General features: G+C 43.2%; 1 protein-coding gene across 3 annotated transcripts in view; it reads right to left on the bottom strand.

Moving 5' to 3' along the window:
* CDK6 (cyclin dependent kinase 6) overlaps nt 1-21,572 on the bottom strand; it is a 227,627-nt gene that overhangs the window by 52,465 nt on the left and 153,590 nt on the right. For all 3 annotated transcript variants that reach the window (XM_024577298.4, XM_045185268.3, XM_053926947.2), the window contains exon 5: nt 19,777-19,886. In XM_024577298.4, coding sequence (XP_024433066.1) covers nt 19,777-19,886 — 110 coding nt within the window. The remainder of the gene's footprint in view (nt 1-19,776; nt 19,887-21,572) is intronic.

Here is a 21,572-nt window from a genome sequence, read left to right as displayed (position 1 = left end):
ATAATCTTGGTAAAATATGCTCGTATTTTAGGGCAGCTGTTTCGCAAACTGGATGTGCAGAACGCTTCCAGAAAATTTTAATAGGCATACGTTGGAAAAAGATGCCTGTGGTTAGTATGTGTGAAGGGAGCAATGCTCTCTATATATCCTTGGGATTTCAAAATTAACAATAATAATAAGACCTCTGATAAGTCCTGAGTAAGGAAACCTTTGTTTAGGCCAGCGTGTCCTGAATTATTTTAGTGTCATCCTACCATTTCATGCCTATTATCTCATCTTATGAAACATTCTTCCATAAAACGGCCAATAGGGAAATGCTGTTTTAAGGTGTTAGAAATGAAGACACTTAAGGTAAGGTATATACTGCTATAATAGCAACTCATCTATAAAGACTCACTCATTTGAAGTGAAAAATAACAGGATACAGGGACAGAAGGGATTTCCCGGCTTGCCTAGCTGGTAAAGGATGGGTTGGTCATCTACTCGGGGGGGTCCTTGGCATCAACTGTTTCCTGGGTCCAAGAAGGTCAGAAAGCCCTGATTTCAGGAATATTTCTATTTTTCCAGGAAAGCTTAATAATCATAACTAACATTTATTGCTGCCAATTGATGTGCTATTGTGAGCACTTAACATTAAATTCTCGCCATAAACTATGAAAGAGGTACTCATTATCTGTTTTTACAGAGAAGGAAACTGAGGCACAGGGAGGTTAAATAACTAGTCCAAGGCCACAAAGCCAGTAACTGCACCAGCTGGGATTTAAACCCAGGCAGTCTGGCTCCACAGCGTCAATTCTTACGCTCTACCACCTTTGGAGTTAACAGCTTGCGCTTAGCAAACTTCCAGGTTACCAGTGCAGCTCCTATCACAAAACAATCCCCCGTACCTTCCAGTGGGGTTGACGCCTCATGTACTCATGTACGTAGCCTTCTGAACTGAGGGACGGACATAAAATAACACCCAGAACTTGTGCTAACACATCTTGAAAAGTTGTCCAAGTTTTACAGTTGTACCAAAAGAAATAAAATAGAAATGGGACAGCGCGTACCCATTGTCAAAACAATCTCCCCTTTGCACAATTTCTTCTTTTCACCACTGTTACAGTACACAACATTAACCTTTAAGCAAACAAGAAACTACGAATGTACGTACCCTCTTTTAATTACAGCACTGCACAGGGCCACTTAGTTAAAATGGTCCGTCTCCAAAATATTTTTCTTACAAAAAGACGACGTACATGCATGCACCTATTTGTGCTCTCCCCCCAAACACTCGATCCTCTGTAAACTCGTCATCAGTGGCTGAGTGCCGGATCCCCCTGGGTCCTTTTGGCCTTTGGAACTGGTGCTCCCAGGGTACAACCCTTCTCAGCCAGAGAGCACTTCAACAGCCACTCTGACCTGTGTGGTCTGCAGTGCTCACTGTTAATTCCACTGGGTCCTGTTGCGATTTGTGTGTGTGTGATGTTGCTGTTATTTGATATGTTGGTGTGTTAATTTTCTATTGCTGCTGTAACAAATTACCACAAATTTAGGGACTTAAAACAACACCCATGATTCATCTCACAGTTCTGTGGATCAGAAGCCCAGGGATGGCTTGGTTCTGTTTCGAGTCTTACGAAGCTGAAATCAAGGAGTTGATGGGGCCGCAATTCATCCTGGAGGTTTTGGGGATGAGTAAACTCCCATTTTACTCATGTTGTTGGCTAACCATGTGGTTGTTATAGTGAGGTCCCTCTTTTCTTGTTGGCTATTAACTGGGGGCCACGCTTAGCTCCTAGACTCTCTTCAGGCAGCCACAGAAGGCCGAATCCTTCTCACATGTGGGATCTCTCTGACTTTGCTCCATCTCTTCTGCCCGAGAAAGTTCTCTTTTAAGGGCCTCGTGTGATTAGATGAGGCCCACCCAGATAATCCAGCATAATCCCCCTATTTTAAGGTTCATAACCTTAATTACATGTGCAAAATCCCTTTTACCATTATAACGAAACCAATTCATAGGGATTTGGGTACAGACATATGTAGGGTCCATTCTAGGTACACCTTTGGTGAGCCTTTCTGTTAGCCTAGATGGCTAACAGTGGTGAATTAACCCTGCCCCCCCCCAAACCCCCCCAAAAATAAGTAAAATAAATAAAAGACATAAACAAATAAAGAATTTCATAGCTTGATGTTAAATTCCAACTTTTACCCTGTTTCCAGAAGTGTTTAGGTCCAGGAAACTTTGCAAAGATCAGCAGCCACTTAGGGATTTGTGGAAAGTCTTTGCTATAAAAAGCATAATGAATCAGCCTAGATCAGCAATTGTTCAAATGGTAGCTGGGAGAAACAACTGCCAGAAGCACAGGATGACTTCAGGGGACTTACAGGAATTACTGCAAATATATATTCCTAGCACTGCATCTCCATAGCCTGAGATAATATTAAAAACATTTTTTTTCCCACCATGGCTGGTGTAGCTCAGATGATTGAGCATGGGTCTGCGAACCAAAGGGTTCCCAGTTCAATTCCCAGTCAGGGTACATGCCTGGATTGCAGGCCAGGTCCCCAGTAAGGGGCATGTGAGAGGCAACCACACATTGATGTTTCTCTCCCTCTTTCTCCTTCCCTTCCTCTCTCTTTAAAAATAAGTAAATAAAAATCTAAAAAAATTTTATTTTCCAACATAGAAGGGCAGGTACAGAATTTTTGGTATGTCAGCTTGTAACCCTTTAGTTGGATCCCAAGGAGGCCCTGGAGATCTTGGCAGAGAGGCAGGGGTATCCAGGGAGCTGAGGTCCCACAGGCAGTGGCTTTTTAACGAATGGGTATGGAAGTATGTCAATATTGCAACAGTGGGTAAAGGTGCAGTAATATGAGCAACTCTGAGACATCCAATGGCGTGGACAATGTGAGAGTTCGCACTCACTTCTAGGGAGGAATACTATGGCACTCACATATTCACAGTTCAACAGTCCTCATAAACTGTATTGATACGTTGTTATTTATTAAGCAATTCCATGAATGTTGAACATTTTAATTTCATTTTTGGTATTAATATGATATTTAAAAAGAGAAATTCAGTGTTAAAGAAAGATGGGGAAGTGCCAGAGTAATCACATCTGAGGGAACAAGTCACCCCCTGAAAGTTTAACGCGGTCTGCTTTTTGCACCCCTTCCTCAGTCCTCCTACCTGTCCATTCTGCTCTCGGTGCCTCCCAGGACTGTCCTGGGGCCACTCCAGGTCATGTCTTCGTAATTGCTTCTTATCCCCATCACCTCACTTTCCATTTCACCTTTTTCACTTTGACCTACTCTTCTTTATTTTTTAAGGTCTTTAGAGACCATTTTTTTCAGCCCTAGGTGGGCTAAAATGAAACACATTTTTGTCATATTTAATTAAACTTTTAAATCTGATGGTACACTCTGCCTGAAGGTTTTTCAGGGGAATTTCTGAAGTCCAATTACAGGGCTATTCACATAATAAGGACTATTAATTCATAATGAAATGATTTGCTTTAAGCTTCATCCAGATGCTGTTATGAAAAATACACTAACCCAACTGCATTCCTATGGGGTCATTAGTATGGCCAGTACAAACAGGTGAGGTCTGAAGTCCCAGTTCTCTTCGGGATTTTGTGAAAAGCTGGGTGTTGGATCTGTAGACAATCCCTCAGAGACTCCTACCAGTGCTTCCATACTGTGGCCTACCATTCTTAATATGCTAATTTTGATATTCCTCTCAATCAGCTCAATTATGTCCAATGGGTATTTAACAAACAAGCAAACAAACAACAAAGTAAAAACAATAACTGAATCCTTGCCTCTCTGAACTTTTCTGTTGCTTTCTCACATTCAGGACAACTTACCTGAGAACGAAATTCCTGGGTCACAGTCTTTCCCTCTCAAAGCTACAGATATTTCCCCATTTTCCTCTGGCTTTAGTTAAGTAAAGGAGAAGTCTGACGCCAGCCTGATTCTTCTTCCTTTTTGTATAGGTTTCAGATGAATTTACTTGGTCCTTAGAGGCTTTTTTCCTTCTCTGTGCAATTCAAACACGTGCCAGCATGTGCTTTGTGGCAGTCTTTGCAGTGGATTCCATGGATCCCCAGTATCCACTTTCCCCCTTCACCTTGCACCAGGACCTGGTGTTCTTTAGACCACCACCTACCGGACCAACAGTCTGGTCTCAGTCCCTGCTTCAACTGTAGGTATATGTCATAAGCAGTCCTACGAATGAATTCAGCACTCCTGTTTGGATCCTGGGGACAGAGGAATGTATTCTTTGCCTAAGTGATGTCCTTGTCTGAGAACCCTGGAACTACTGGAGTCACTTTGCCCCGAGGAAAGACAGTCTTTGAAGATGTCAAGACACAGAAAATAGAATCTTTGAGAAATGGAGCTGCAGCTTCTGGACTGTGCCAAACCTGCGGCTCACCAACCTCCACAGTCACTGTTGACGTGAGCCAACAAGTTATTCTTTAGCTGATCCAAATTGAGTTCGCTATACTTACACCCTGAGCATCCCAAACACCATTGTCTTTTTTCAGTGATGTCCCCCCAAATATTGTGAGATCTTTTAATTCACATACTCCAGTCTCACCTCAGTGTAGGAACAGGTTTCTTTAATTATGTTTTTGATGACTGCATTTTATTGAAGACCATCGATTTCTTGGGCCAGATTTCTATTCTCTATCCTTCATAGTTGTCATTTTCTCACGGTTTTATTTATTTCCTCAGCATTCTGTTGAGAACCTCTCAATGTTGTCTTTTACATCAGTGATTCCCTTTCCTATAGCATTAATTCTACTTTTTCCTCCCTCCTATCAGATTGTATTTGTGCCACTGTACTTGACTTCCTTACAAGTCCACATGCCATTCATCTCTCTTTCCACCTCACTTGCTGTTTTTCCATTTCGGAATGTTCAATTCCTGCGGTCTTCTGTTTCTGTTTTAGAGAGTATGTCTTCTGGCATTCTTTTGAGTTAGTCTCCTGCTTCAAAAATGTTTTCTTCTGACTTTGCTAGTTAATCATTTTCAGAGTTTGTATCTTTTTTCAGGATTCTGGAAAATGTTACTTGCCTTGTTGAGTCATTTTCTTTTAAAAGTCACAAGAATTTTATCCTTTTAGTTTGCCTTCTCATTCTTCTAAGAGGGACAATTTACCTAGACAATTTGTAGTCAACACAAGGTAGACATTACTTGGAACGCACTTTATAGTCACTTAATGCTCTCTGAATAGCTCTTAGACCAACTTTAGTATCTGGCCATGTTTCATCTAATATTGCTCTCATGTCTCTGTCTCTACCTATTAGATATGCCATTCTTCTCACCTCCTGACCTCCTGATCCCATTTTCACATGTTTTTCTGGTATTTGTACTCCTACCTGAGAGAGAGAAAGAGATGTAACTCTGATGGCAGAGGGGACTCAACAGCACTATGGAGATAGTGATAAGAAAAGTGTTGAGAATAGCTGCCCGTTTTTTGAATCGAAATCAACCTTGTGTTTCTGAAACAAGGGAATGCAGGAGGGGGAAGACCTATTTAACTATTGCCAGGTGTACATAAGAAACCTGCATTACCAAATGGATTTTTAAATCTAGTTCTGGCAAAGTGGGAAGTCTTCCAAATAATTTTGCCATTTTTAATCAGGGCTGTATATCATTAACTGAATGCCTTTGAAACGAACTTTATTGCATGCTGATACCTGGAGAAATCATGACTCTGACCAGCAAAAAAGACATAGCAATTGGCTTCCAAGTTACTTCTGAATATATATTAGAATGTCAAATTATTATCAATTAAATGATTGGGCAACATAGCAGAAACACATTTGGCAGGCTTCTGATGCCTGACTTCCAAAGTTTTGGATCTTCTCCCAGGTTTTGGACTGAGAATGTTCAGCAAACTCTAACTATGCCAGTGATAAGAGAAGAGCTGGAAGTATCCAATTCAGCTCATAGTAAAATCCAATCTCCACTGGAAACCTGCCATTGGAATATTTCAATTTGCAATTGCAATATTTCAATATGCAAGTAAATACAGCCCACACGTCTATAGTTGCCTGTTATACCGTTTTTCTCACATTAAGACTCTGCAAAATGTTTATAACAAACAAAAAAGGATTCAGAAATACATTTACCATATTCCTGGTTTTATAAAAGTGCGTAAGTGTGTGCACACACACGCTCTCCCATGCGTGCAAGCGCACACACCCTAAGCAGCCAAGAGCTCTTAGGCCATCTCTGAGCAAATTCTACTACCTGTACATTAAACGTAGCCAGCAAAACTGGAACAATAAACCCCAAACCTAATACCCCCTTGCATGATCAGAGAAGGTGTACGGAGAAGGCTGTGTGGAACGCTCGGTATTTCCCACGGTTAAACTGGCAGGAATTTCAGGACAGAATGACAGAGGCAGAGTGATGAGAAAGGGCAAGAGGGACAAAAGCGAAGAGGAGAAGTCTGGAGGAAGGGAAGAGAAGAAAAGAAGGTAAAGGGAGGGAAAGAAGAACACTGGGGAAATATTTTTTATTTTTATAAGAAATAATAACCAATTTTATTCAGTTAAGCCAAGTACTGGGTCTTATCAGAAACCAGCTCCTCCTGCCACCCCAGGGGGCCAGATGGGAGGCAGACACTCAGTGTGGGACAATGGGGCATGGGTATCAGACCCACACAGCAGTGGGCCACGTGGGGCTGCCAACGGACTGTCATGACAGCCTGTCATTTTAGGACAAGATCAAGCAGAATCTTGTCACATTTGACCATTCGTTATAATTTAGTGCCTTAGGACTGCTCTGTGGAAAATTATTTAGGTCTACAAAAAAATCTAATAAATTTACATTTAGCTGGAGTACTTTGTACTGTTCATTATATTTATTGTCTTGTCTAGTAAATTTGCACAAATGTTGTAAAGCAACAAATGTAATGTAACACTATGCCTTGAGAGTGTTACCAAGGCCAGACTCTACTCAGGGCTGAGGTCCCAGCCCCAGCGAAAGTTATTTTGTACGGGCCTGGTACTTTTTCTTTTGTAGGGCTGGGAAGCACCTCTGGTTCATGGGAGCCAGGAGATAATGACGAGAAGTTTGCCACCAACTGAAGATTAGACTGGCAAGAAATGGCTTTCATTGTATAAAATATCTACTTTCCCTGCCAGTGCTTTGTAATAAGAAATGGTGGCTTCTTGCCTCAAACTAAATATTTTTTATCCAAATCAATGGTTGACAAATGGGACCAGAAAGACCTGAGACCTTAACACAGAACTGAGACTATTACTCTGATTCTTTTCCTATTTAGAAAAACGCAAGGGCTTCCGGAGTCAGTCCAGTGAGTACACCCGGAAGGAAAAATGTGAAGCGCAGATACATGAGGTCTGGTGACGAAGAAGACCTAGAAGGAAGCGAGGGCCCCAGCTCCACGTCCGCCGGGAAGGAGGATTCGGAACTCAATGCACATTACTCTCCAGGCCTTGGCATTCACAGACTCTACAGAATGATCTTCATGCTGTCCGTGTACTGGAAAAAACTAGTCTGAAAAACTGCTTGGAACTTATCTTAAGATAACTTTTTTAACTGACAAAATGAGGTTGATTCTGTCCCTATTGCTACACAACTGATAAAAAAGGAAACCCACAGTGAATTTTACAGTTGAAAGATGCTTCAAATCAAGTTTAACAACAGCTTGTATAAAATTACCATACTCATTTACATTTTCCTCTTGGTAGTATTTTTAAATAGGGGTAAAGGGGTAGCCAAGGCTTACATAAGAGTCCTCTTGTTTTACTCTGGACAACCTTTCTTAATCTTTGAGGATCTCAATCCTATCTCCCGCCTTAAGCTAAAAACAGAGTTTACTTGAAGCTTTTTGGAGGGCAATTTGGTTTAGCTAAGCAGAATTTTAAATATCCGTGTTATCTGACCCTGTAATTTTGCTTCTGGAATTCACCATACAGAAATACTTGGATGAATGTTCCATAAATAAGCACAGTGATTTTACTGCAACATAGGTTGTAATGAGTCCACAAACAGACAACTTCTAAATATCCATCAACAGGAAATTAAATTATGAAATAAATGAACAGACAATTAGCAGTTCACGAATAAGTTAGATTTCTATGAAATGGCAAGATATATTAAGTGAATAAGGCAATGTACAGAAGAGTGTGGTGTTTAGTGTAAGCCCATCTTTGTGTGAGAAATTTATAGCTGTGCATGTGCACATACGTACACATGTGTTTATAAAAACATACACTTGAATTTGCATTAAAAAGCTCTGGAAGTACATCCAGGGGGTAATCTCTGGGAAGTGGATTTTGGATGGGAGTATAGTAAAGACGATATTCACTTTTTAAACTCCTGTACTGTTTGACATTTTTGCAACCAGACTATTTTACTTTGTGGTTAAAAAAAACACACACAAAAAACCTAACTGCTTGATCGGGTGGCTCAGTTGGTTGCAGTGTCATGCCACATAGCAACAGGCTGGGGTTTTGGTCCCCAGGCGGGGCACGCACCTAGGTTGTGGGTTCCATCCCCAGCTGCGGTGTGTATGGGAGGCAACCAATTTATGTTTCTCTCTCACATTGATGTTTCTGTTTTTCTCTCTCTTTCCCTTCCTCTCTCTCTAAAATTAATAAGCATATCCTTAGGTGAGGACTGAAAAAAAAGAAAAAAAGCTAACTGACATCTAGATCTCCTAACTTGTTCCTTCCTTCAGCAATTCTTGTTTCTGAAAGTGGCACGTGGTGTGATGGATCACAGACACTGGGAGGCTCCCTGGAGCAAGCATTTTTTAAAGAGGATAGATTGGGGAAGATCTGCCAGCCATGAAAGACACAACTTGCAGGTTGTCACCCAAGTGCTACTAATTCAGGAGATAAAGGCCAAACAACTCCCTCAACCTCGGCTCTCTTGGATTTACATGTAAGGACCTCACCCAAACTGGAATAGACGAAAACACAGGAGACAGAAGATTGAGAAATCAATGAGCCTACGGTAGAAAGGCACTGACTCGTTTTCTCTCCCTTTCCCAATAACGGCAAGTCGCCTGTTTCTCTTTGATGGGGCAGACGTGCGCCGTCCAGCACAGCACTGGCGGCTACCGCGCACTTGCCACGTGGCGAGTCTGAACTGAGACAGGCTGTGCAGGTAAAACCCACATTGGAGTCTGAACAGTTAGTGCAAAGAAAGAGTGTAAAATATTTCATTCATTCATATTCTTATATTCACTGCATGTTGAAATAATATTTTGGATATATTGTGTTAAATAAACTGTACTATTAAAACTAATTTTACTTGTTTCTTTTTCCCCTTTTAATATGGCTACTAGAAAATTTAAAGTTACATGGTGGCTCACATTATACTTTATATTGGACCGAGCTGGTTTAGACCTTTATATATATCCCGCATGGAGTATCTATGTATTTAAATGTTTTAAAAAAGGATGAGCAGGGTAGAGACGGGGCACATGCACACACATGCCCACATGCTCACGCCAATTGTTATATTGCTGCCCCCTATCTTTTTAAAACAATTATTGGATCTGTTGGGGTGACATTGGTTGATAAAATTACATAGGTTTCAGGTGTACAATTCTATAATACATCATCTGTATATTGTACTATGTGTTCACCACCCAAAGTCGAATCTCCTTCCATCACCATTTATCTCTCCTCTTCCCTCTCTTCTTCCTCCCCCCACTCCCCTTCCCTCTGGTAATCATCATACTCTTGCCTGTGTCTGAGTTTTTTCTTAATCTCTTTACCCTTTTCACCTAGCCTCTCAACCCCCGTCCCCTTGACAGCTGTCAGTCTGTTCTCTGTATCTATGAATCTGTTTCTATTTTGTTAGTTTATTTTGTTCACTAGACTCCATGTATAAGTGAGATCATATGGTACTTGTCTTTCTCTGACTGGCTTATTTCACTTAGCACAATACTCTCCAGGCTCATCCATGCTGTTGAAAAAGGTGAGATTTCCTTCTTTTTTATGGCGGGTAGTATTCCATTGTGTAAGTGTACCACAGCCTTTTTGTCCACTCATCTACTGATGGCTGCCCTCTATCTTTATGCCTGTCTAATTTTCCAGTTCTGCTTATTGCCATTCAGTGTACCTTTCTTAGGTCAGACAGCTCTGAGTGCCAGCTCTGGCAATGACCAGATGTAGAATCCTGGGGGCAAGTCACTGGGGGTTGTTTAAATGTGTGTCAAGCGCTGAGGACTATACACACGGCTGTGTAATAAACTCTATCAACAAGTGTTAGATGTGCTAGACTTGGTAATTGCTCCAGCAGTGACCCAGAAGCCAAGTATATCAGTGTCAGCATGAATCTTGGACATTATTCACTCCCATGTTTTAAAACTTGTTCAAATCCTCGATTTGTGAAAGATGCAATCTAGCTGCCGGAATAGAGCTGAGCCAAGTGCACAAAGGCTGGGAACTCCTGCGCTACACAGAGGATGGGATCTGGGGGCGCTGTGGAGCAGTTGGAACACCTTGGACGAGGTATCCTATCCTCTCCACTTTACAGATGAAGACACCAAGCTCCAGAGTTGCTGGCTTGCCTCCAGTCCCAGAGCTCGCTGAGGCAGGGCTGAGACACAGACTTGGGTGTCTGATTGCTGAGAAAGGACACCGCTCTGCATCATGTCATCAGTGCAGCTGCAGTGGACCGACCTGCATGTGTAGAAAGACTGTGGCTGAGGAAAAGTGCTGCAAGCCACGTACAGAATGCCAAGTAGCTGCTGAGGATGGAGGCGGGGAGTGCAGTAGGTCTCCCCCAGAAGATGGGGTTTCTAGCATTAGCTTTGGGAGGTGAAAGAGGCAGGAGGGCATCCGGGACATGAGAAGTGCATGGGTTCCAAAGAGGAAAACACCGAGGCCTAATCTGGGGCCACAAGGCAGGTCGCTTCCACTAACATCTTGGAGAGAAATACATGCTAAGGCAAGAATAAAGCTGAGGCTTTTTGAGAAGGTCTTGAGGGCCAAGGATCCTACACTAGTTTTCACAAGTTTTTGTAAAAGGTGACAATGGGAAGATTAATTGATGCTATGTCCACGACTGGGCAGGAAACGGAAAAAGAGGCTGCTGGGTGACTGTTAAAGAAGGCCCAAGTTGGGCGATGGAAGTTGTGAAACAAAGGGGCAAGATCTGAGAGACCCTGTAGAGATAGAAGCCACAGGACTTGATATGTGAGAAGGATGAGGAGGATTCCAAAGTGACTTCAAGGCACGTCACTGTGGGAATGTGGGTTCTATCAACCGGAAAAGAAAAGGCGTCAGGAAGAGCTGGTGTCAGGGGCTGGATGAAGGACAGGTGTCTGTGAGACTGGCTGGTAGGGAGTCCGTCCATCAGGGAACTGAAAGGGGGCTCTGGAACCCATTGCAGGGCCATCTGCATCTTATCTAGACAGAACTCTTTGGGAACATCTAGGTTTGGGAGCAGGGAGATGAAGAAGAGTTGGTAAAGGGACAGAGGCAGAAGCACCCAGGAGTGTGTTCTTTGTCAACAGCACGGGCAGGGAGGGTGTCATGGAATGAGTGGCCACGAGATGCAAATGCTGGAGACACCAAGTGAAACGAGAATGGAGGGATGGGCCCTATCAACCTGCCAGGCAGCAGCTCTGCGCCAGCAGGTCTGCGCCGTTAGATAAGCCTGGGTTCAGAGCCTCTCCTCCTCCTCCTCACTAACCGGCCGTGGTACTCTGCAGTTCTTCACCTCTTCGGGCCTCAGTTTTCTTACCTGAGAAATGGGGGACAATAGTACCCTAGAAAGTTGCTTTGAGATGCAAATGAAATTATATGTTTTAAGGCACTGAAAAGAGTGCTTAGGTCATAGCAAGTGCCCAATAAATATTAGGCGTTATTTGCATCATTGGAAGGAGTTAAGGAATGAACAAGTGGTGAAGAAGTGGAGGCTGCATGTAGAGACACTGTTCTTTTAAGAACTTTGACCATGAAAGGGAGGAGAAAGACTGAGAGCATAGAAGGGAGAGTAAGGTCTTCTCCAGGATGGAGAGGTAAGAGTTACTCCGTGGGGAGATTCCGAAGAGGCAAATCAGGAGAGACGGATGGGGGAGAGTGTAGAAGCAGGGTAGGACCAAGAACACAGGTTGAAGGATTTGCCTGGGAAGGAGGAAGAAGGCATTGTTTTCAGAAACAGGAGAGAGGGAAGAAAGAAGGTGAAGATAAACGGAGATTTTTGAGCTGAAAGGAGTACAGAGGAGCTCACTCTGGATAGCCTCGCTCATCTCCATAGCTGCAGATGAGGCTGAACGTTGGCCAGGGAGAGTGGGAACAGACTGAGGTGCGAGGACTGTGGGGGATGGACGGGGAGGAAATCGAGCAAGGCCTGGGTCCCAGACTGAGGGCGGGGGGCCAGAGCGGAGGAGACGTGCCCACAAAGGTCCAGACGGCAATGCTGAACAACCACGTGTATGCTCTAGTTGCCCTCATTTCTGTCGCAAGTGCAGCTTTCTTTTTAACGGCGGGGGCATTTGGATGATAATGACGTCCAAGATGCAGTGCCCCCCCCCAGAAGTGGGCGGGGAACACGAGTTCATCAGAAGGTCACTGAATGCTAAAGTACCCACAGAGGGTGGGAGGGACAGGGAGAGTGAAGACTGACTCAGTCAGGACCCTCAAACTGCAGTCTCCTCCTATGTGCAAAGCACTCCCATCTAACATATCTTCTAACCCTACCGTGGTTCTATACTTAAAAAAAAAAAAATCACCGGTTCTGAATGTGACAGATGCTAAATTAGGACTGGGAAGAGGGCATGTGAGAGGATGGCAAAAAGGGGCTCTGGCAGATTAATGCCCCCAGGCAGCAGATGGTCTAGATGGACAGCATGCCCCAACCTTTTTGGCACCAGGGACAGGTGTTGTGGAAGGCCTGAGGTGGGCGGGGGCAGTTGTCGGGGGACAGGAGGCAGAGCTTAGGTGAGCTTCACTCACAGCCTGTTTCCTAATCTTGGGGTTGGGGACCCCTGGATTAGAATATCCCAATTCTCTTCTCAGGGGATGGAGCATCGAGGGGAAAAGGCCTGGTTTTAGTTACCCTGAAGAAGGAGACTGTGAGGAAAACTTCAGGGAAGATGGGTAACCTGTGCCACAGAACAGGGATTCCAAGAGGCAGAGTGGAGGGATGGAATGAAGAGCCAGAGAAGGGAGAACAGGGTTGCTCAGGACAGGGATAGGACCTTGGGAAGCAGTCACGGACCAGTAATTGTCAGCAGAAGGGAAGCAATGACTTGGGAATGGAGGGAAGGACACAGCAGAAGAATGGTAGGGAGAGTAGTGAAAGATAAAACCCAGTTTACAGAGAACACCACCAAAAAGGCCGACCCAGAGGCCCACACTGGAGAGGCACTGGGCTGGGGAGCTGCAGGGTGGCAGACCTGCCCCGCTAGGGAAAGGCCATTCCTGGTGGTGGCTTTTCAATGTGAGTCATGAGAACAAATATATTGTTCAAATTCATGTTAAAGTAAGACACACCTTAAGAATAAGAGAAAGCCATGCTGCTCACATTAAAATGTATTTATTTGTTCTTACTAAGAGCTATCCTGTATGCATTACTGAACCAAGATCGGTTCTCTTCCTGGGTACCATCTTGTGTATATCCTTACTCAAGAAAATGTTCTTTGGAGTTTTCCCATTTGGTTGGTTCTTTAGAGAGGGAGAGAGAGGAAGAAAAAAAGGTCAAGGGCAATATCCAGGAAGAGATAAGAAATCTCAAGAGTCCAGCAGAGTGCTCTGGCTTCCACACACGTGTTCTGACCTAGCTTGAGGTGATGGGTTTCCTCTCCCAGGATAGGGCTCGCTTTCTGGCGCCTTGGTGCTCAGGCCGGCTGGTTAAGGACCTCATTTATTTCATGTCATTAAGGAGAGCACTCAGATATGGGGAAAGAGCAGCACAGCAGCCAATGGAACATTGGCAAGGCACTCGGTGACATTTTAAAGACATTTGCTCACAGACCATCAACCACAAAGGACAGTTTTACTGTCAGTTTCTCAATTACTGGGTGTTTAATTCATAGAAACCAGTGACGACAAGCCTACATAGGCCCCCATACATGGGGTAATACAACCATGAAGCCTATTTGTTTCTTTCTCACAGTGGCTGTATTTATCATGTTCTTTCTGGTGGCATTTGGCATTTCTTAGCTAGGGACCAGCAGAGCTGGCAACTCAGAACTTCTAAGAATTACTATCTGTTCACCACAATCTCCACATTCAAAGAATTAGTAGCATGTTTTATTTTTTAAATGTGCGTTTTCTTTTTATGAGTTTGCCGTAACCTGGAAAACCCCATAGCTTTCAAACCACAGTCAACAGCTCTGACCAGGATCACAAGGGAACCGACAGATACCTGCAGAGTTGACAACTGTGAATTTAATTTGCCATGAAGTTAAAAAAGTCAAAGAGATCTCATCCATCTGTTCATCTGTCTATCCATCCCACCCCACCCCTCAAACTGCCTAGCTGTCTACTGGCCAAATTCATAACAATGTTTTTTAGTGTTAAAATATAACTCGGTGTGGAGTAAGGTCAGATCACCCATGGACGAAGAATGAAATGAGGAAGATGAAAATCCAGCTCTTCTCCATTTTGTAGAATGCTACTGTGGGTCAGCGTGGGCCAATTACTACACCCAGATAATAGTGACAGATGGTATTTAAACTCTCTGTCAACCATCTGTCCTAAGACTCTTTTGAGTTCATATTATCTAGGTATTTGATTTTAGAATAGAAGACATTCATCCCTTAACAATATCACAGGGAATTGGTCAACCTTTGCAATATGGGAGAGACTAAAAATCAAAGCTACTGAATGTATGGTTTGCTTCTTGACCTCTCTAAAATATCATTGTTGCTACACTGTAATAACATATAAACATTCCAGAAAAGAAAACGGCCTAGTAGGTAAAACAACAGCAAGGGCAGAAACATGGCAGAGTGAAAAAAATCAAGGTTACAGAGTCAGGCAGCCCTGGGTTCAAAAGTGGTTCAGCCGTTTAAGAGCTGTGCGCCCATGAACACGTTGTGGATCCTCCTGGGGGAGGGCTCTAGTCTGTCATCTGGAAACTGGGTAACGGTCCTCAGGGTGCAGGTTTGATGAGATAGTGCAAGGGAAGGGCCTGGGCCCGGGCCTGTCACATGACAGACGGATGTCCATGCCTTTTGCTTCTTTTTCTCCCCCTTAGTTATGGAAGATGTTGAGCCTTGCTGATGCACAAATGCTTATTCCTCAGGGATTTTATATAAACAACCAGGATGTGCCCTTGAAGGAAGGTTAATCCTGACTTCTAGCCTTTCACTGAGAAATCTCTTTTTCCTCTCTGGTCTTCTCATTACATCCATTCATAGAACCTTATACTTCTTCATAGCTTTTACCCCAGTTCTGGTTAATTAACTCATAGTGCAAGCAGTGCTTCTCTTCCCCACTAGGATTTAAGTTAATCTTCTAGGGAAGGGCCTTGCATATAGTAACCACTCAATAAGGTATTTGTAGACTAGATGAAAAACACCTGTTACAGGGTTTCCAACATGTGACACATACCACTGATGATATGAAATGATTCCAGGGGTTGAACATGGACCAAATTGCCTAATAATATTAATGGTTGTACTAAATATATTTTAGCATGTATTAGACAAACAAATAACTGGCTCATCAAATCTGTGATTTTGTGTATTTTTGCTTAGATGAGGCCAAATGAAAAAGTAAATGATGTAGGGTAACAAAAAATTAAGTATAGTTGTCATAAGAATATAGCAAAAACCACAAAGGTATTAAAAGATGACAAAGCCAGGGAAGTCTGTGTTCAGAATCTATGGGTCAACACTGTATCAAAAATCAAGTTGGAACCAGGTCAGGCTAAGAGATGGACCCTAGAACAACACATCTGGCGTAAGTAAGAAGCATGCACATTCAGATATCTGGGCGTCATCATAGGAAATGCCAAATGTGAACTGAGCAGGAACAAGGGTCAGGTCCCATGGCCACATTCAGGGTCACAGCCAAGTAGGCAGGAACTATCTAGGAGATGAGGCATCCGCCCCAGGAAGGGTGTGTGGTAGGTCCTGATTCATTCTCCTTCAGCTTTAAAGGCACACAGGCCTGGGTTCTGATATTGCTTCTTGGTACTGCCAATTATTTCTCAGTCTGTTACCTCTGTGCAAGGCTCCCAGAGAGAAGGCACTTTCTGTTGTGCACACCTGTAGAGTCAATGGGTCTCTACCCAGTATCTTGATTTCCCAGCAAACTGAAGCAGACCATTGCTGCTGTCATCACAGTAGCCTTCCTCTGAGCCTGCAACATGGAGTCCTCCTTCCCAGGCCCAGTGCTGGGGCAAAGAGACAACCCTGTCATTTTGGATTGGAACGTACAATGAATTTTCCCTTGGAAAAAATGCAATAAATAGAGAATAGGTTTTGATGAATTAGTACAGATAATGTTTCAGATATGTTCCAGGTTAAATAGGATTCTGCTGGCTGGACTAGGAACCAGATTACCAATCACACTACCACTTCACTGGGAAAATGCTTTAATACTATAAAATAAAAATTTGGGTTGTAACTTTTCCATTGGGGGTGACTACTTATACTTACAAGTACAGCAAATTTCTCACTAGTGAATGTTTAACACTATATGTGTATTTCTTAAATTTTATCTTTCTTTTCACATCCTTCAGAAAAATACTGGCTTCTGTCATCAATTATGGGTGGTGTTGAAGTCTTGTCCTATTGAAAAATAACCAATCAAAGGGCATTTCCATTTTTAGTTTTCTGAGGAAATTCCATACTGTTTTCCACAGTGGCTTCACCAGTCTGCATTCCCACCAGCGGTGCACTAGGGTTCCCTTTTCTCCGCATCCTCTCCAACATTTGTTTGTGGATTTGTTTATGTTGGCCACTCTGACTGGTGTGAGATGTTACCTCATTGTGGTTTTAATTTGCGTCTCTCTGATGGCTAGTGATGCTGAGCATCTTTTCATATGTCTCTGGGCCCTCTGTATGTCTTCCTTTGAGAAGTGTCTGTTCAAGTTTGACCCAGCAATTCTGCTGCTGGGATTATACCCTAAGAACCCTGAAACACCAATTCAAAAGAACCTATGTACCCCAATGTTCATAGCAGCACAATTTACAATAGCCAAGTACTGGAAGCAAACTAAGTGCCCATCAGCAAATGAGTGGATCCAAAAACTATGGTACATTTACACAATGGAATTCTATGCAGCAGAGAGAAAGAAGGAGCTTATACCCTTTGCAACAGCATGGATGAAACTGGAGAGCATTATGCTAAGTGAAATAAGCCAGACGGTGAGGGACAAATACCATATGATCTCACCTTTAACTGGAACATAATCAACAGAAGAAAAAGAGCAAACAAAATATAACCAGAGACATTGAAGTTAAGAACAATCTAACAATAGCCAGGGGGGAGTGGGGAGGGGACAGTGAGGAGAGGGGATTACAGGAACTACTATAAAGGAAACATGGATAAAATCAAGGGGAAGGGTGGAGGTGGGGGAGAGAGGTGGGTTCAGCTGGGTTCGGGGTGGAGGGATGGGGAGAAACGGCACAAAACTGTAATTGAATAACAATAAAAATTTAAAAATTTTAAAAAAAGAAAAATAACCAATCACACTGCCATAATCTGCCATAGCAAAAGAAGGCCTCAATCTCTACATTTGAGGACAACTGTTGACATATAAATGTAATTCCAATAAACACGTCTCTAATCAACTCCCAGCTACCCCAAGTTATTCCTGGGACTGACTGGAACGACAGTCCTACCTCCCACCCTGCAACATTGACAGGAAATTATTCCTTGTTCTGACCATAACCCTTTAACCCAATGTTTTCCACACTTGTCTGATGGGAAGAATTACATGAGGCACTTTTAAAAACAACAAAACTTGGCCTCACCTCAGCCCAGTAACGAATCAGAATTTCGAGGGGGAGTCGAGAGCTGACCATTTAAAGAACGCCCATCGCTGGTGATCCTGTCATCCAGCACAGTGGTTCCTACCATGCAGGGTGAATGAGGGTCACTGGGAGCACCTGCTAAAGCACAGGCTGCTGGGCCCCAGCCCAGGAGCTTCTAATCCAGTCAGTCTGGGGGGCGGGGCAAGAATTTGTGTTTCCAAGGTCTCCAGTGAGGCTGAGGCTGCCGGTCTAAGGACCACATTTCCAAAACTAATTACAGGCACACCTCGGAGATATTGCGGGTTTGGTTCCAGACCACTGCAGTAAATCGAGTATCACAGTAAAGCAAGTCATAATTTTTTGCTGGTGGAATGGTCTTGCCTTCAATTTGTAAAAAAAAAAAAAGCAACATCTGCAAAGCGCAATAAAAGGAGGTATGCCTGTACTTAGCCTGTTTGGCAAACATTGCAGCTGAACTCAATACTACCTTTTTTCTTCCCTCCTTGGTAGAAAAACAACATTGTATTAGAGCACACAAGAGTTGCATTGGAATCATAGGCCTGCAGGTTTTTTTTAGCTGCTTGACATTAGACAAATAAATTTACCACAACGCCTCACTTATCTCTTATTGTGAGGAGCCAAAGGTAACATAAGGGAAGAGGTTTGGTCCTGTATTAGGTAAAGCAGCAGGCCTGCATTAAACATCCGTGTACTTTGAACTCCTGGCCATGATCCTCTCTTGTGAGCTACAGAAAAATCTGCTGAGTTCTAGAAATAGGTCTCAAAATTTATTATATGCACAAAACTTCATTTGGTATAAACAAACAAAAAAAACCAAACAGGCAATGGCTGACCACTTCTCCTTGTGAGTGATCACGTAGCTTTGTTTTGAACATAACACATCCAATGGGAATATACTCAGCTTCCCAACTCACACTTTCCCATGGAAGTAAAAATAGAAAATGGGTTAGATTATAATTAGGCTCCCTGTTTAATTTTGACAAGGCTGAATTTAGTACCCAGGTATGGGTTATTTTCCTGGCAGATCTTCCATTATATTGTTTGGCTATTTCTTATGACCTGAAAATCAAACAAATGAATCAGAGGCTCTCAGAGTCGGAAGAACCCTGGAGGTCACCTACCCCACCCACCACTCTATGAATGCCGCTGGAACCATCTCAGCGTGTGGTGGGCCAGTCTCTTCTCGGAACTCCATGAAAATGTATTATTTTCATGGACCCCAACCTCTTCTTCAGACAACTATGTAATCATTAGATTTTCCCCTTTCTGGGCAAAAATCTTTATTTCTGTAATTTTAATATCTTTGGCCCTAGTTCTGCTCACTCCACTGCCCAAATATGCCTAATCTCTCCTCCACACGACAGCATTTGAAGTATTCTGAAATAGCACTGACTTCTTCCTTGCCTGTTCCTTTTCAGTCTAAACGTTCTGTGTTTTTCCACTATTCTCACCATCAAAATTTCCATATACTTAACAGCGCCGATCATTCTTCTGTGGATAAAGTTCACCTTGAGGATATTTCCTCCCTAAAAAACACCATAACATGCTTCATGTTCACTGTGTCCTATTATCTCAACCGAAACAAAATGAATTGTTAAAAGACCAGTGGAGTATTCCTTTCCAGAGTCCCTAAGAGCTGGAACCACAGGCAGACAGACCGACGCTGTAAGTAAGGGCAGAGGAGCGTTTCAGGGCAGCCCTCCATGTGGTCACCTGAAGCAGGTGGACCTGGGTAACATGATCCTCCTTTGAACAGAAACACTATGAGGCCACTTAAAGTGACCAAAGACCCAGAAAGTTTCTTTCCAAGGAAGACAAAGTGAAACAAAGGTATTTCTTACTTTCTACGAAACATTTCTGCAAATATGCAGCCGACACTCCAGAGGTCCACGGGGGTGGCGTAGCTGGACTGGAGCAGGACTTCCGGGGCTCTGTACCACAGCGTGACGACCTGCAACAGCAAAGGGGGCTGAGTGTTACCAAGGGCGCCGGCTGTCTGCTAACCCCTCAGCCTGGGCACTGGAACGCCAAGATTCGGTTCCGAAAGGTCATGGGGGGACGCTGAGATGGGAGCCACAGGTACCTAGGACTGATCGCAGACAGGCCAGGAAATGACATCACCACAACCTGGGTTCCTACCTCAGACTCTCTGTGTCTCATGAGGAGGGGAAAATACCTGACTTGCAGACAGTAAAGACTTTTTAAAAAGTCTTAAAACAATTATTTTTTTTTTCCTGAAGGGGCTTACAAAAAGAATACGCGGACAACAGGTGTTGGCAGCGACTGCAGCTCAGTTCCCGGGTGAGACTGTTGGGAAATTAGCAGATGATTTCAGTGACTCTGCAGTCTCAAGAGAGCACCAGGACAAGTCAAAACTACTCTTATCATGAGACTGTGGGGAATTAAAATAAAGCCTCCTTCAAATGCTGATCTTTTCAGAAAACAAATTAAAAAAAGAAGAACTTGAGAGACATATGTAACCCAATTGTTTATACTGTGTGCAAAAAAGTCATTCAGAGGAAGAAATTCTAAAGTGGGAAGAACCCCACTTAATACTAATACAGAACAGTATATAATAATAGATGGAACACAACTGTAATTACTTCTGCCTGGTGGAGAGGTGAGGAAAGCCTATCATTAAGGCTTCAGATTTATAAGGGTACATAAGGATTCAAGAGCTTCTTTTTATGTAGTTGGGAGGGTGGAGCAGATATTTTATGGATGCCTGGAATGAAGATGTATTCTTTATTGTCAGCTAAGGAATTTAACACATAAATCTATTACATAAGCTTTTTCTATTACTCAGATTCCTTTTATCCTTACATATTGTTTTGTCTAATTGTATTTTTGTTTATGTCTAAATTTCCTGACATTCTGCTTTATTATGTGTTTTGATGGTCGAGGGCTTGGCACACGAAGACTGCTGCAGTAGGTCTCCAAAACTGCTGCCGTGAGTTTCAGGAAACTGATGCACACGCCCCTCCTCCCATCAGGGGGTGACGTCTAATTCACCTTCTAGTGAGTCTGAGGAGGAAGTGACGTCTGAGACTATCAAAGCTAGGCCACACGAATTTCAGTAGCCTGAACCTTGTTGAATGCTTCCTCTTGGAACCCAGCTGCCATGCAGGGAGAGGCCCACAAAGATGTTCTAGTTGACAGCTTCAACCCAACTAAAAGCCATGTGCGTGGACCATCGTGACGTAGAAGCCCAAATGACCCTCCAGGTGACCGTGGCCCCTGCCAGAAGAACTACCCAGCTGAGTCCAGTTCAACCCACAGAATTGTGAGTGATAATAAACTGGTTGTTGTTGTAAGTTTTAGGGCGATGCTATAGCAGTAACTAACAAGATTCTTGACTGGTTCCTCCTCTTCATCTCATTTGGCATGTTTTGCTTCTAATCCATGCAAGAGGTCAGGTTTTGTTTAAGGGATAGCTGGTTGATGTCTAATGGAGAGATGATGGTGAGGTAATAGAAATTAAAAGAGAAAACAAACCCACAATACCAAAACAATGTTTCTCAAGTCATCATTTGGCTCCAACATATCTTTCCAGCACCATCTCTCACAGTACTTCATACTCCTCGCAGCCAAGTCACATACGAGACCACACCGTTGGCTCCCAACCCCGACTGCACGT

Source organism: Desmodus rotundus, chromosome 6 (genome assembly GCF_022682495.2).
Source record: "Desmodus rotundus isolate HL8 chromosome 6, HLdesRot8A.1, whole genome shotgun sequence".
In the NCBI taxonomy this organism is placed as follows: Eukaryota; Metazoa; Chordata; class Mammalia; order Chiroptera; family Phyllostomidae; genus Desmodus; species Desmodus rotundus.
This window is presented reverse-complemented; position numbering and strand designations above follow the sequence as displayed.